At 38.3% G+C, this 17444-nt stretch overlaps 2 protein-coding genes across 4 annotated transcripts in view; both read left to right on the top strand.

Annotated features, from left to right (window-relative positions):
• cadm2a (cell adhesion molecule 2a) overlaps window positions 1–17444 on the top strand; it is a 1030129-nt gene that overhangs the window by 656786 nt on the left and 355899 nt on the right. The window lies entirely within an intron of this gene.
• Window positions 1–17444, top strand: part of unc13bb (unc-13 homolog Bb (C. elegans)) — a 77511-nt gene that overhangs the window by 20696 nt on the left and 39371 nt on the right. The window contains exons 4-10 of the mRNA XM_043250618.1: window positions 1175–1292; window positions 1468–1591; window positions 3232–3305; window positions 4793–4850; window positions 5516–5729; window positions 16505–16801; window positions 16905–16995. Of these exons, the coding sequence (XP_043106553.1) occupies window positions 1175–1292; window positions 1468–1591; window positions 3232–3305; window positions 4793–4850; window positions 5516–5729; window positions 16505–16801; window positions 16905–16995 (976 nt within the window). The remainder of the gene's footprint in view (window positions 1–1174; window positions 1293–1467; window positions 1592–3231; window positions 3306–4792; window positions 4851–5515; window positions 5730–16504; window positions 16802–16904; window positions 16996–17444) is intronic.

Raw genomic sequence — 17444 nt, 5'->3', positions numbered from 1 at the left:
CATACGACCCTGCGGGTGAGTTTGAGATGTCGGATCTCTCCAGATCTGCATTTTTTGCATGCATATGTGCCGTCAACCAGCTCTTTATGTCTCTATAGCAACCTTATCAATTAATAATAACTCAGCCCATTGTTGCTTGCTATGTTCTGGAAAAAGAACAAGTGCAAAAGAAAAAGAGAAATAAGCAAACATAGTGCTCTCTTGGGTCTAAAACCATCTCATCCTCACCACACTTTGGAGAAATTGAAAGCCTAAATGAATAATGAATGGATTTCCAAATGCTCCTCTTTAGGCGCTGTGCTTGTGTGCTTTGGTTCTCTCTATTTTTAATAAGCAGAGCAGCAGATAAAAGCCACCTTCATCTCATTCAGTTGTAGAAAAGACCTGCATCCTGTTAGCAAATGGTGTGAAGTCGTTGTTATTTGAGCACGCTTTTACCAGCGCAAATATTATTTTAATTTTTACACATTATGTGATTATGAGGGCAGACTTTAGCATTTGTATAGCGATTTTAACTAATTTATAACTTGTCACACACACCTGATGTACAAATAAACTGCATTAAATTTTAATTAACGTCATTTGTGCTTAGAATATTTGCAGTCCCTTAGCTTCTCAAACACTGAACGTTGTCATACTTGGTTAAACGTGTTTTGTGCGTTTGTTAAGGAGCATGTGATATTTTTTTTTCTGAGTGATGAAACTTTTACCTGCCCTATTGGTGCCCTAAGGACTACTTGACAAAATGTTGGAAAAGTTAAGCTTTTTTTTGCATGTTTTGTGTCGGCTGAAATCTGAATAATGCTTAATCCTACACCTTAGACCTGTTTCGCCACACATCCAACAATATATTGTTCTGTGTGTGTGTGTCACATTCATTTTATTTTATTTAAAGGGATATTGATGAAAATTTTTTTTTATGAAAATTATCGTTAACTTTCACGTTATTAAAAATTGTAAGATCTTTTCTTCTTTTCTGTGTCAGACTTTGCCATTTGTTTCTTTACACTTCTTTCCCTTACTGTTTAATCATGGACAAAACACAAATATTAAAGGTCTTACGTGTTTGGAACAGCATGAGGTTTGCAATTGCAACTAACAAAAACAATAAAAAAAAAAAAAAAAAAAAACCTACACATTTTTTCACAATCTTTTATTGTGTTTTGATCTTCAGTGAGATCAGCCGGCTGGACCTGGGCCTCATTGTAGAGGTGTGGAACAAAGGTCTCATCTGGGACACCATGTTAGGAACAGCCTGGATCCCACTCAAAAGCATCTGCCATTCGGAGGAGGTCTGGAAGTCATGCACATCTTACTAAACCTTATATCATAAAATAACTAAATTTCTTATGGAATATTTGTAGTTCTTTTAATTTTAATGAACTTGGTCCTGAAGCATCAAACTGTTCTAAAGATTCCTTTCTTTCATATGTTTTTACTGTAATAAATAACATTTGCTCTGAACAGGAGGGCCCTGGTGAGTGGATATTTCTGGACTCTGAAGTTCTGATGAAGGCAGATGAGATATATGGGACTAAAAATCCGACGCCACATCGGGTCCTGCTGGACTCGCGCTTTGAACTGCCCTTCGGTGAGTAAATTGATTTGTGTAACTTAAATAATTGCATTCTTTCATGTTATATCTTAAAGCATATTAAAATTCTAAAAAAAACTTAATCTTGCTTTTTGTCTGCAATAACTGAATGCAAAAGAGCAGCTTGGACATTTTTTTTTTCTTATGTTGTCTTCCACATTAAGAATGGTTTGCTGATCTATTATTTGCAGACACATCTGCTTGAGATCAATCCCATCTGTCTCTCTGGTGCTTTTGGATTCCATTGATTTGTTGAATGTCATCAGGGTTGAGTGAATCTCTGTCAGGCAGCTGTTTGCTTTCTAATAAAACAGTTTTCAGTCTCTCTAAAACAGCTGATTTATCTAGAGTACAGTATTATATTGTCAAAAAGTGACAGATTTTTGTAAATTCTACCAATTACAAAATAATTGCAAACAAAGCTTTTTAAACTTTTACTGAGAAATGTTTTTTTTTTTTTCTGTAACCTAGTGTGAGAAGAATCCATGTAGCAGCGATTATAAAAGGAAGCTTAAGCTTTTCATTTGCTGGTTGAAATATCACTTTGATTTGCACCTCTTTGTTTAAGGCTTAACAAAAATAATTACAATTTTTCCAGCTGTGTCTCTATTGTGAGTAGAGCTATGGGCTGTAAATAAAGTGTGCAACTTAACACGCTGCAGGTTGTTGGATACGAAAGGTCGGACCTTCGTAAGTGGTGCGTTTGCCCTGGATACCCGCCATTGATCGCATTCATAAGCCAGACTGTTTTATCCAAGCACTTTGAAGCTTTCAATGTGCCTTCAAAGGGAGCTGCAAACAGTATCTGATGCATTGGACGCAATTCCAAATTGTTTGCAAAATGGCAGACTGTCAGAACTGAGGACCTAATTTGAAATGAAATTGGATTTGATTGTTCAGACAAGGTAATCACTGATCTATAGCCATTCCTGAACAATGTATTAATGAAGTTGATCTGGATAGAAAGAAACGTTTGCATAATTTAGTTTATTTACAACATTAATTTCAGTATACCTATAAAAAATGTTTACGGTGCAGCTGTAATGGCACTGACTATAAAAAGGAGACTGATTGTCCAGACTTTCAAACTGCATATTAATGTGCTTTAGATCTGGTTTGCAATGTGTTTTTCCGCTGATTATACTACAAACAGTGAAACAGATTTTTTATCTGGTTTTAACCTATGTGTGCTTTACCGTAGATTTGGATTGAAAGCATTTTTTTTTTGTTTTTAGGCTAAACCATTTCAGTTGTATGACTTACTTTTTGTTGAACCACTGCACAAACTATGCAATGCACAGATGTCACAAAAATGCAACAAATACAGTAAATATTTTCAGTTTGAACTAAACCCTTTTCCCCCGCCTTCCTCTTCCCTTAAAAATACTGCTGCAAATGTCAACTTAAGCATGACATAACATCATCCCTTTGTTCTTGTACTTGCTTTTAAAGAAAAGTGTCAAGTAATGCTCTGTTTTTTAACTGGCAGACTATTTTTAAGGCCCCTCGGCCAAGTAGCTCATTATACATTTAAAAGGTCTGAATATATAATCATGACGTCTTGGCACATGTAAATGGTCTGCATGAGGTTTTGTGTCTTGGACTGCAACACGCATGACTCCTTGCCACTTTTGCAGAAATCCCAGAGGATGAGGCTCGATACTGGACGGGTAAATTGGAACGCATCAATGCTATGGGCATTCATGATGAGGTAAGACCTGTGCATGTGGGCAGTTAAACAACAGCATGCCTTCAATATTTCAGTACATGTGGGCTTAGTTGCCAAACAAGAGTCCACACAGACTGTCATTGCATATAATTACATGAGAAGAGGTTGCATGACAGTTTTATGAATGCATTTACATTGTGTTTGAATACAGTTGTTGTTGTAATTTGCATCTAAAAAGGAAGTGTAGGCAGTGTTTACCAGAATCACAATGCTGCTTTTAGCATTGCTCAGCATTATATACTTTACTGTGGAATAAATATGAGCATAACTATAAAATTCAGATTAATATTGAGAGAATAATTACTTTTTTGAATTGTTTATTTTGTCCTAACAGCTGATGTCTATACTTAATATATTAATATATTAATGTCTCATACAATATAATTGATGTGGATTATATATTATATGTTATTATATGTTATTTATATATTTAATTTTATTTAATTACGTTATTAATCTTAAATTCAATTATAAATTCCTTGTTTTAAGTTTTGATTAGAGCGTTTTTTTGTCATAAATAAAAAATATTGATTGTTCATATCAAAATACTAGAATATTTTTATTTAAATGGTATTAAACATAAAAAAGGATTTATTTCGGATTATTGTAATTTCTATGCCATTTTCTGCTTTAAACGCAAATCATTCCTGAAAGCTAAAAGAACAAATCTAGAATAAGTTATTCGGTAATAGTTTGTAATGTAATAGTATTACTTAAATCTAATTTGGGTTAATATCATTTATATTTCATCCACCATTATTTTTGACACTTAATTCTTGTATTAAATCATGGCAGGTAGATATTTTGTACATTGTACTGTGAGCTATAAATGTAGGTCTGATCATATTTTATTTTTGTTTTTCCATTTCTCTCTTGGCTATTTAATTAGTGTCCCAGATTTGGTATGTGTATAGCATGTGCGTGTTCTGAGGATTGTTTTTTTTAATTTTTTTTTTTTTGTGCATTGTTGTGCTTGATTAATAAAATGCACATAATGAACATATGTCTGGGACCTTAAAGAGTTTATTAAAAAAAATGTCTGTACATTGGCAGTATGAAGTTTATAAACCTAGTTTTATTTCTTAAAATAATTAGCATTATGTACATGTATGGCTCTACTCCTACTGTTGGAGTATAACAGGTCATAACTCAGGACCTAAACTTTTAAATATATCATATCAGCTATTATGTACACCAGGTACATTTTATCCATGTCCAGTATGCGTCTTTCACAAAATCAAGCCAAATTAAGGTAGTCTTTCAATAAACAACACACATGTGCGCACACAAACAGTTTGAAGTGAGTTTTGCTGTAGATTTGCATGCTACTTCATTTGTAATTTTATTGATTGAAATCTGCATGTTCAGTATCTGAGGTTGTTACTTGTTTTCATAGTAATTTATGTGTACAGTATACTTTTTTTCTTCTTCTTGTTGTCTCTTATCATCCTTTAATCTCCTTGTGTCAGTTTCCCTTACAGGATGAAGTAGCGGGACGCCCATTGCCCTGTGCTGCCTCTCAATGCTGTGAGTCACAACATCTCACACTAGATGGAGCCTCAGCATAATGCCTGATGCTTCACTGTGCTCTCCAGTCACTTACATGCTGCTTTTTGTCATCTTTAAGTAGCATAAATGTTAACATAAATCTTTTCACTGTGTATATGTTCACAAATGTTGATTCAAGCATAAGTAAATTAACATTAGAATTGCAGTCATAGGTCTTTGTAAATGATTGTTTTTGCACATTTGTTTTTGATTTTTAATTTCACCAGGCAACTATTTTGGATGGGCCGACAGTCAGAGTATGTAATGTGTATTCAGATTTTATATAGTGAACTTTTACTCTAGATTATTCCCTGGAACCCCATCCCCCAACCCGGACCCTCGAAATTAATATGCTTTCATATGTGCTCCAAATACAGTACAATATAACATGAATTATCCCCAAATTTCCTTGAGTTTTAATCTTGTTTAAAATGTGTACATTGTGAACTCCTTGTTTTAGTTCTCCTGCACTTACTTCCTTGTGATTTGTTTATATGTGGCTACTTTGTTGTAAAGGGACACGTTTGATTTCATTTAGATGATCAAAGAGATTTGGCTTTGACATTTTTCAAGTATTATTATAGTTTTTTTTTTTCACATTAACATTGTATATGTTTTTCTTACCTGTAATTTTCCCTGTTTAGCTTTGGATGACCTGGACAGTGCGGTGGATGATAGAGACAGTGACTACAGGAGTGAGACAAGCAGTAGTTTACCTCCACGCTACCACACTACAGCTCAGCCCAACTCTTCACTTCACCAGTATCCCATGGGGCCACGCTTTCAACAACACATGGATTCCTGTGCTGACTCTTTGCACAGCTTTGAATTTGACTATAGAGATCACCATGCAAGCAGGTACATTCAGTTCCTATAAGTACTGTATGCATTCTCTGTGTGTACGTCTACCCCAGTTTTACAACAACTTATATGTTAGGGGACCTGTGATGTATGTAGATATAAATAGCTGATTCTAAGTTAATAAAAACATAACAGTCCATCTTGTTAGATCATAACAGTTATATATTATATTGCATTTCTGTCAATAGATCCTCCTAAATATTACACACTGCACCGTTAATTTAAAGACTGTAATGTTCACTTCACATTTCTGGTAACATGCTTTATTTCACAACTTAAGTGCTTCATTATTATTATGTTCTTGCTCTCAGCAGCTTTTATCTCTTATGTTGAAATACATATTTTTTTTCTCTTTCTTTCCCTCTCCTTTTATCCTCCTCCATTCTGTTTAAATTCTGCTAGAATTCCTAATCATAGGGGTAGAGTTAGGATTGTCCCAGTAGATTCAGGCATGGGTGAGGAGGATTGGGAGGTGAAATACAAACTACAGGGAAGTACCCTGGGAGAGTTCCTTGATAGAGAAGAACATGCATGGATTGAGGAACACGACAGAAAAAATGATCTTGTTCATATTGAAAAGGCTTGCCATGATCCTATAGTCAACCAGTTATCTACAATCAAAAACAAAAATACTTCTTTAAATGCCGCTTACCCAGAAGGCTATGCTACTATTGACCGAAGGCGAAGGAAAAAAATCCGGGACCCAGGAGGGCTGGAGCATGTTGGAGCAGAGCATTTCCCACCTGATCTTGCATTTCTTCGTCAAAAACGAAGCGAGCTTGTGTTACGTCAAGTGAAAGAAATGGAAGCGGCTGAGGAAAACATGATGCCATGCCTGAAACCATACAAAAATGGCTTACTCTATAAAACAAGAATGTGGGCCAAAAATAAGCTAGAAAACACACTGGAGAATTATGTTGCATATCAAGAGGAAGAAGCAGCTAGACAAAGAGAAGATGTAGACTTTGATTCTGAGGGCTCAGATGAGCTACAATATTCCATTGGCTCTGAGGAGGAGTTGGAGGAAATGACCTCTTTAGCTAAGGCACTCAGGGCTGAGGAGAGGAAAAATTATAGCCACTGTGGATATTTTTCAACATATAGTAGCCAAACTGAGAGGCTTCAAGGTTGCCGTGATAAGAAGAGTGGAAAGGGTAAAATTGGTGGATGGGCCTCAGAAGCCATGCTGTCTCCAGTTGAGGAACCTAGTGATGAATATGTTGATCCTATAGATGAGCTGCAGTGCCTGGTTGAAACTGTATCAGAATATCTAGCTGAAAAAGAAGAGGAGATCAGTAAATATGACTCTTTACCTAAGTCTAACAAATCAAGGCTGTCATCTCAGGGTAGTGCAAAAACAGAATCTGTTGGAGATGAGCAAGGTATCACCTCTAAGGAAGTGAAAGATAAGCCTATAGATGCCCAAGATAGAAATTCAAGTGGTGCTGTTGACCAGGGGGTGGCAGGGATGAGGAATGCAATGAGTTCATTATTTAGCTCTATAACAGATAAAGTTGTATCAAGTTCAAAACAGGTGGATTTGAAGTCTGTTGAACAATTAGATAATTCAAATAATGTTCCTGTTAGTTCTGGCATATCAAAATTGTTTTCCTTCATGCCAAAGTCTGCTAGTCCCACACCAGTAGCTGTGGTATCCCCTACTCAGGATCCTCAGTCTGATAGGAAGTTTTCAATGCCATCTATTTTGTCTTTTCAATCATCTGATGCCAAGTTGCAAAAGGTGGACCTCCACAGACAGAATGAGTTCAACAAATACACTAATGTCACCGCTCACAACGAGACATCTTCTTGTGAGAATTTAGTGTTGGGAAAGGGGAACACTTTCACTGGAGACAGTGTTGTGAATGGAATAGCCAAAAGTTTTACTTTTGATGCTGGGAAAATGCAGCTAGACGAGCAGTCCAGAGTTTTGAATTGCAATACAAAACACAGTGCAATACCAGATACCAGATATAAATTTGTTGATGGTGAAAAAGCTTTCAAAAATATCTCCAATGAAATAAATAACGAGAAGATGCCTTTAACACAAAAAGCAGCAGAAGAGTCAGGATTTTTCAGTCCTTTTAAAAAATCTCTCAGTTCATTAATCTCACCTGGACCTCCAGTGCCTCCTCAGACTCAAACACAGACAGTTTTTCCTGTGTTTAGATCAGCAGAAGATATTAGGGTAGATAAACTTTCTGACCAGTCCTCCATTACAAAACAGCCTTTTGTCTCTACTGACAATGTATCTGTTCCACAACCTCTAAAGCCAGAAGGAGGGCTGTTTTCTGGATTGTTTAAGTTTGCATCTGGTGAGGATACAAGTACGTCCAAAAGTGTGCCACAAAACTCAGTTAAAACAGATCAAACTCTTCCTGCCCCAAATAAAATTACAAGTGTAATCCCATCTTCAGTTCATGACAATGTAAAATCAACAACACATAACTATAAAGAACCCGAAGCAACTGCTAAGAGAAATGCAGAAACAGGCTGGTTTACTAGTCTTTTTAAGAATGCACCAAGTGAAGATTTGCAGCCTGTTGCTCCACATGCCCAAAGACCTAATATCCATAACACTTCACTTCTTCCAGGGTCAAAGCAAAATGTACCTATGATGCAACATCAGAATCCCTTTTCGGATAAAGAACAAATGCAAGTTAGGCACCAGCATCTTAGTCCAACTGAAGTCCCTCATGATACAGAGCAAAAAGCATCTCACAATGAACGTCAGGGCTTGTTCTCTGGTTTGTTTAAATCGACTACATCTGATAATACATCAGCTGCCCAAGCATCTTCTAACCAACCGCACCAAGGAGGCTTACTCTCAGGAATCATTAAATTTTCTTCTACAGGTGATATGACCACAGGTACTCAACTCAATCAATCACAACAAAGGAGTCAGTCTGCTCAAATAATAAATCCACAAACCCAACCACACACACATCAAAGTGCATCTAATCCTCTTTTCTCAGGGCCATTAAATGTTTCCTCCACAGAAAATCTTCCTCCTCATCAAAAAAACTTTCAGCAACCATCAACATTTACAAGTGCACCACCTCAACAGGGAAGTATTTTATCTAGCCTTCTCAGATTTGCCTCCACTGACAAGGTTTCAGACATTGAGACAAAGAACTCCCAGGACCAACAAAAATCAAGTGCAAGTGCCTGTCAAGATCCTGTAAAGCATAATGCTGGGGCACAGGGTTGTAACCTTCTACAGCAGTCCAGATCCCAAAATAAGCAATCAGACCAACATCCAAAAGGCATATTAGAGGGATCTAGAGAAAGTTTATCACATCAAGGACCTTCTCAGGAAGATGGCTTTCTGCCTGGCCTTTTTAAATTTGCCTCCTCAGATGTTTATGTCTCTCAATCAACACAACAAACAATGGCATCTAACAATCAGTCCACTCCACTTCAATCAAAAACAAATGTGATGGGACAAAGCCAACCATCTCAAGAACAAAAAACACAGTTAGGTGGTCTCTTCTCTAACTTTCTCAAAAAATCCTCCACTGAATCACAGGAACTAAATATACCACCTGTTACACAGGAAAGCAAAGAACAATCTTGTTTGCAGCAGTCAGCTATGACAGAACAAAGTTCTCCTGTAGCAAGGCAAGATACATCTTCACAGTCAGGAATTCTGTCTGGTCTTTTCAATAAACTCACTTCCTCATTTGAAGATGTACCTCTAAACAGCCAGAATTCATTTCAACAGAAACCGGAGCATCAAAACATATTAAAAGAGATGTCTACTCATCAAGGCCAATCAGTTAGAAAGCTACCTCAAATACCTCTTCAGAATCAACATGCACATCAAAACCAAAAGCCCTCTTCTCAACAAGGTTTCTTATCTGGAATATTACCCAGGAATACAACAGAGATTTCCCATGCCAAACCAGAGAATGTAGCTATTGAAGGTTCACATTTGAAGTTCAGATCTTTGGCGCTACTGAGACATAAGGTATCTGACCCAAATACTGTGCCGAACATCTATGATACAGAGAGCCTTGATTTAAGGACTCCAGCAAGTTATGCCCGGTCACAACAGAATCGTGCTGCGTACACATCTAATAGCACCAGTAATTTACCTCTTTTATATAACTCGCAAAACTTTTTGCTCTCAAGTCAAATAAGAAACATGTCATATAGCACTGAAAATCTTAGTAGTCACCCTCTTGGTTGCCCATCTAGAGCAGTAATGTCACAGGAATATTTAAGGCAGAGTTATCCATCCTTACAAAGTGTATCTGATCAATATACCTACCCACAAGTCTCTTCTTCATATGCTTCGGGACTTAGTCCGAGTGATGAACATGCATGGATCCAAGAATCTATATTGTGGCAACAGTTCAATGATCAGTCATTAGGCTGCTATCCTGATGGACATGGAAGTACAGCTAGTGATGAAATCAGCAAATCTTCTCAGTATCTTAGTAAGAGAGACATGGATGTTTATCAACAATATTGTCCTACTCAGCCATGGATTTTGCACACCTACCAAGGAGAGAGCTATAATCAACCAGAGTATTCTAAAGATATTCACCATAGTTCTATGACACAGAGATTGTGGAATAGCCATAACAGTTTGAATGTTATTAGTGGTCAAGAGTTTGAGGGTGTCTTGAATTTGAGCGTGAAGAATAATTTTAAACTTGGAAAGGGGCACTCATTTAGTGCAGAAAGTTGCTACAGTCTAAACAGTATTTCATATCATGAGGGATATTATGAGGAAACACCTCCCCATATGTCTTACTCGGCTAATGGACAGTATATATATCAAGGCACATCAGAATCTTGCAGTCAACCTGAGAATAATGGAAACATTAATGTAGCTCTGTCTCCCAATCCTTGGAATTACTCTTCAACAAGCAATATTGATCTGGAGGAACTTATGTATCTTGAGGAGTCAGAGTGGTATCAGCAATGGCTTTCACTTTTGGACCAAGGGATGTGGTGGCCAGCTGATGATGGAGATTGTGGATATTTTGTCTACACTGATTATGAGTACATTTATGCTCTACTGACAGATGTGTCTGGTCAGTATGTCTATGCATGTGCTCTAGAACAAGACTGGGGAAATACAGGAGACATGTATCCTAATGCCTGGCTGTATAATGAGATGGTTAAAGTTTGTGGTTTTAAAATTCCTCTCTATAATGAAGATGAGCTTCTTTGGATTCCAGGGCAAGACCAAAGGGAAGCTGAACTTCTGACTGCACCACTTGACTTGTCGGCAGCCTATAGAAAAGGTAATCAAATTATGAATCTGAACCTAGAGCGTTTCTCTCGGATGTTTGAGGATTCTATTCTTAATCAAAGACAGCAAGCTCTGGATTTTTCCACTTACCATATTAACAAGGTTAAGATGGACACAAAACAACAGCTCCAAAATGATTGTGGGTACTGGGATCCTTGTCAGGAAGCTGTTGACCTTTCATATCATGGTGATAGCCACAACAGTGCAAATCTCAGTAGCAGAGGAATAAAAGAACTGTTATCACAGAAGGTTTCCATTTCATTTGGTGCTACCCCAACCACAAATTCACCCACCACAGGTGTCTACAGCTGCTATCAGCCTCAACAGAGAAGACGTTCATCCAATGGAGTGCAAGTAAAGCATATAGATGATGTTTCAGAAGAGGAGTGGAGAAAGAGAGTACATCCTGGAGAGGAGCAACCCAATCGACCGATTAAGAAAATATCTTCTTTTCTATCCTCAATTGTTGGCAAAAGTTCAGATTCAGAATCAAATAAAAATGTAACTGTCTCAAAGTCACCTAATGCCAAAGATGTTCCAAACACGGGACAAATTCAAAGCAAGTTTACCAAAGCCTGTGAAAATCGCCTTGGTGATCAGCAAACCAAAAACATGATCTCGACAGGTTTTAATAGTCTTAAATCAAAGATCATAAAGGATGACTCCTCTTGTGCAACAACTTTGTCAGAAAGCACAAATCACTTGCCATCCAAACCAATTTCAACAACATCTGGTGTTCCAGTACCATCAGTGCCGTCACCAGCTTACACAGCTCCTCAAGGTGTATTTACTGTAAGCTCATCTCAGAAACCCAAACTGGCTAGACAAGCCACAATGACACAACAGTCCTCGGTTCCTTTAACATCTGTTGGTTCTACTTCTTCAATTTTGAGAGACTGCCCAAGTGCACCCTCAAAACCGGCCTCTCCCGAGGTTTCTCAGCCAGTAGATACACATGGTGAGCAGACTGGTGGGTTTTTAACCTTTTTCAAGACTGCAGTGGGAATAGAAGAGGTAAAGTCAGATCCTTCTAAATCTACTCAGTCACTATCTAGACAGCCAGAGAAAAATGTATCTGCTTCTGCTGGCAGAAAAGATTCAACAACAAATCAGGAAAAGAGTGGAAATTCTAGCTTTTTTGGGTCAATAGGTGATATTTTTAACATAGAAAGTCCTTCACCACCAAAGACAAATCTGCCACATTCTCTCTCACACCTGCAATCAACTGATGTGAGGAAAGACTGCTGCCAAACAAAATCAATGTCTAAAGGAAATCAGAAGCAGCAAACAGTAAGCACCTCTGGACAAGATAGTCAGTCAGAATTGCCTAGTGTATCACAATCATTTCAGGGAAGGAGTGTCTCAGCATCTCAGATATTTTCCCTTGACGCTAACAAGGTACCAATGCCTGGGAGATCTCAAACTATGCCACCGACTGTGGAGACAAAACCAGAAGCTCCATCCAAGCAATCTAGTGGCTTGTTTGGTTTCTCTGTGGGGGATATGTTTTCTGGGGCCACAGCTTCTAAAGAGGAAAGCAAAGGGTTGCTGTCCATATTTGGTGGTTCCAGTCAACAGCAAGCTCCATCTCAAACTGGATCTGCTTCTCCTCAAGAAAAAATGGATAGTGCATCTGCAAAAGAGCCACAAGGCAAAAACATCTTGACTTTGTTTGGAGGTTCCAGCATTCAACAGACTTCACCACCATCTCGATCATCAAGTCAAGCTCACATACCAGGATCTGCACCCCCTAAAGAAACTCAAGGACTGAATTTATTTTCTGTGTTCAGTGGCAGTAGTACACCGCAGTCCTCAACACAAACTGATTCTTGTAATCAAAAACAGACACTAGGTACTGACCCTCCAAAAGAAACATCAGGCATGGGATTCCTGTCCATGATAAGTGGTTCTGGCACTCAACAGACTTCACCTGGATCTGGAGCTGATCCACCAAAAGATCCACCAGTAATGGGATTGCTGTCTATGTTCAGTAGCCCTAATCAACATCAGACATCACAACCATGCTCTACCACACAGCCTGAATCCCAAGGCAATGGGCAACAAAAAGATCCCCTGAGTAAAAGTATATTTTCTATGTTTGGTGGTTCAGGGCAACCACCTTCACAGCAGACAGGATCAATTTTTGGTGGTATGTTAGGTGGGTCTTCAAGCTCTACTGAGAATCCAGCAAAAGGTTTACTCTCAATGTTTGGAGTCCAAAGCCCACAACAGCCCACACCAGTTACCAGAGTTCCACGCACTGTCCCTACTAATGAACAAACAGTTAAACATACTTCTTTGTTGAATGGGTCTAACTCTCATCAAACACCACTACAATCTGTATTTTCTTCTGCAAAGGAACCAACTAAAGACAGTCCACCAAAGGGTTTAGTTTCTGACTCTGGAAAAGCCAGTCACCCAACAGCAATAAAAGACGATTTGACTTCTAAGTCTCTTCTTCCATTGAATGAGCCATCAGTAAATGAAATACCCTCCTTGCCTAGTGCACATAGCCCTCAAGAATCCTCACAACAACCAGATTCAGTGTCATCTTCTATTTCCCCGGATAGTAAAAATTCAGCACAAGGTAAAGACTTAATCACTGGACAAATTTCACAGCCAGGTTCTTCTCAACCCTCCTCTTTTCTAAGTGGGTTGCTTTCAACTGAATCCCCTGGTAAAGAACTTTTGGCAAACCTTACTGGGTCTATAACTCAGCAATATGAGATACCAGTTACACCAAGCTGTGATTCAGCTGTGTCAGCACCAAAAGCCCCACAAGAAGTATTGACAACTGTTGATGGTAGATTGGCATCATATGAATCTATCAAGTCACCGGCACACCAGGAGGATCCTTCTGCTCAGGGTGTAGTACCACCAAAAGAGGGAGCAACCTCAAGCTTGTTGTCAATGTTTTCTGGGTCAGGTTCTCAAAACGCTCCTTCTCAGACTGGGTCTATACTTGGTGGGATTTTCCCTGGTGCCTCAGGATCAAAGGAGATTCCTGGCAAGAATCTTTTTTCTATGTTTTCTGGACCAAGCTCACATCCAAGTGCAGAAAACGCAGGGCCTAAACCTGAGAATAACAGTCCAGGGGCTTCTACCAATGAGTTACCAGGAAAAGGTTTATTTTCTGTGTTTGGTGGATCAAGTTCACAGCAGGCCACTCCTCAGTCTTCTTCACTATTAGGAGGTCTTCTATCTGGAGTTTCTTCTAAAGATGCTACTGGAAAAGGTCTTCTTTCCATGTTTGCTGGGCCTAATTCAACACCTTCACCTGGTCAAACAGGACGAACATCCAAACCATCTGAAACTGAGGGGCTGTTAAAGGTTGCATCATTATTCTCTCGAGGGGATGCCACTGAAGAAAATAAATCAAAGACTGTGGGTTTTAGCTTGTCAAATTTGGGTTTCATGGAGGAAAAGAAATCAGGACCGCAGGACGATAATTCCAAGCATTCTATTTCTTTGGCCGATCAACAAAAAACAAAAACCTCCGTGGCTCCATTCTCTGCGGATATTGCTGAAAAAAAATCAGATCACAGTGTTGAGACAATTGCTGCAGAGGGAAATGAGGTAGATGTTATCATTAATACTTCTATTTTGCATAGTGATGTTTTATCAAAGGATGCTGATTATGACTCAGAGCAAAGTACAAAAACTGAAATCCAGATTAAAGACCACCAACCTATAAAACAGACTGACTCAACAGAGCCCAGTTTCACTTGCTCTGAGGGACTTCAACATCTTGACCAACAGAAATCTGTCATAGACTCCTCAGCTGAAGCAGTCAGTGGGTTTATGTCTAAACTGTTTACTGGTGCCAGTTCAATAAATTCATCAGGAGGTCTCTTCTCACAAACGACCACAGAAAAAAACTCACTCTTTGGCTTCCCAAGTAGCTTGCCCAAAGAATCTATAAAAAATGACATTTTCAGTATGTTTAAATCACCAGAAGAACCCAAAGCACCTGACCTAGCACCATCTGTTACCTCTGCTGCTCAGTCTCTTCAGTCAGTCCAAGATCAGAATGCACATAATGATTCACTGTCATCCTCTGGGGATGTTACATTGTCTGGAGACAAAAATGAAAAAGATAAAGTAGAAACTTTGAGTAATTCAACTGGTGTAAATGTAGATCCCACAGCAGTTTTCAGCTGCCATCCTGGTAAAACGAATGTTAAGGAGCCTTCTGACGATAAAGTAATACATGAGAAATCCATTGACATTGTTTCTGAACCTGAAGCACATGATACAGACAAATCAATATTTGCAAAAGGCAGTAGTTCAAAATTGTCTCAAAATCCTCCAGCAACAGAAACTTCACAGTCTATATTTGGCATGCCAAGTTTAACAGCGCCCAAATTGGGTTTCATGACTGGAGCTGCAGATTCTGGGAAGTCTTTTGGTTCTTTCTTTTCTTCACCACCCTCAAAACCAAACACAGAAAGTGGCAAGCTTCTCTTTGGGCTTAAGTCATTTTCAGCAGGGCTGTTTCAAGAGGAGAAGATAAAAGAAGATACATCAGCATCTTTGTTTGGAACAAAATTGGGCTTTCCATGGCAGAAAGAAACTGCAGAACCTCCTAAACAGCAAAGACCTCCAGTTGTAACAACTCAACCTAAAGCTCAAAAGAATGAAGTTCACATTGAGAATAGTACAACTGCTGAAATAGGACACAACAGTTTTATGTCAAAGGAAGAACATGGTGAAACAGCACACCCTGTTGATGTTAAACAAGAAATTGTTTCAAATTCTGAATTCCAAAAGAAAGAATTTATTGTTCAAGAAAATGACACGCATAAATCCCAACTGAGTTTATCCATTCCTGATCCTCCTCTTCAAAAAGAATTGGAAATCCGTATCCAGACCCCACCCTCTACAGATGACTCTTCAGGATTACAGCAGGAAAAGAAGGACCTTTTGATTCCAAAAAGGCTAGTAGCAGCATAATAAATGGTTGCATAAACCATTTATGTTGCATTAAGTTTACATGCACAGTCATTCTATAAAAAAAATTTTTTCATCTATATGTTCTTCATCTATAAATTTATGGGCTTTGGTCTGTTGAAAAAAAAAAAAAAAAAAAAAATATGACTTCTAGCTGTTTTCATTGCAAATGTGCTGAAGACCACTTAACCCATTGTGTTTATTATAAGTATCCCATCTGAATGCTATATCCTAATTCTAATTTAAGGGGATACAATAAGGGGAATAATAATGTGCATGCAAACACGTTCATTGACTTTAGTTTACGAAAATGGTGGCTTTCCCAATGTGTGATTTGTTTCTTCTCAGTGCTACAGTATGTGATTTATTTTATTTTTTTTTTTTTTTTTTGCGTAGTAACTTTGCATTGGGTCCTTGTAAATTTGTATTTCCCTTTAGCTGTGTTTAGCATTTACTGTGTTTCCAAATTGGAGACTTGCTAAATGGATGTATTTGTAAAAGTCTTGATTATTGTAACTCACTTCCTCTTTATTTCCTTTCTCTATATCAACACTAGCCCTGTGGACTCCAGTCGATTTGGATCTTCAGGAAACCTTAGCCAAGCTAGTTCTCAGCTCAGTGAGACTGGTCAAGAGAGTGCTGCCTGTTCAGAGTTAGAGGAGTCCTACCATTCCTACCACAGTACTGGCTATCGACCATCCAGAAATGGGCATCAACCAACCAATGGACATGCATCCTGGGGGGAAGATGAGGGATTGAAATCTTCCCAAGAAAACGGGAAGGGTTTAAGCAGCCTCATTAAAAAGGAAGCGGTTTCTCAAGTGGACAAAATGCCTGATAAAACTCTCAAATGGTAAAAATATTGCATTGGCTTATGGTGGTTTTCTAGTACACATTTGGTATAATGAATATTTAATAGCATGGATTATTTTTTATAAATTGTTTTATTTTTCTAGCTTCAGGGACGATGGAACACCTTTGCCATTCTCTCCATCTCGATTGCGCTGGCTTAAGGCAATCAACAAAGTGAGAGTTCAACTTAAGGAGGTATAGTAGGGAACTCATACCCTCCATCCCCTTTGTCTCTTCCTTTTTCAAATGCTCCAGTCAAACATCAAACACTGCCCACATCTTTTTTCCTATAAACCTGCACCAGTTATAAAACATCTTATCAAATAATCACTTGAATGTCATCTGCTTACGTTTATTGCTTTCCAAGATAAGCATGAATCACACAATCCCATTCAGCTCATTCATAAACATCTGTTTTGGATTGGTTGAGATTCACCATTTAAGTTCAAAACTTATGAAATGTATGTTTTTAAAACTTATGTTGTTTGATTGCCACTTGGAGATATTAAATTTGTGAGTGCACTGAATGTGGTGGTATTCCACTATGGAGCTCTATCAGCTAAGCAAGGCATTCTGGATTCTCAGCCTAGACCTTACAGCCTTAATCTGCAAGGGCCAAGGTCAGGCTCTGAAGAGTTGCTGTC

The sequence above is a fragment of the Puntigrus tetrazona genome, chromosome 10, assembly GCF_018831695.1.
Source record: "Puntigrus tetrazona isolate hp1 chromosome 10, ASM1883169v1, whole genome shotgun sequence".
Classification (NCBI taxonomy): Eukaryota; Metazoa; Chordata; class Actinopteri; order Cypriniformes; family Cyprinidae; genus Puntigrus; species Puntigrus tetrazona.
Note: the sequence above shows the minus strand (reverse complement) of the source record. Positions and strands in the feature narration are given on the sequence as shown.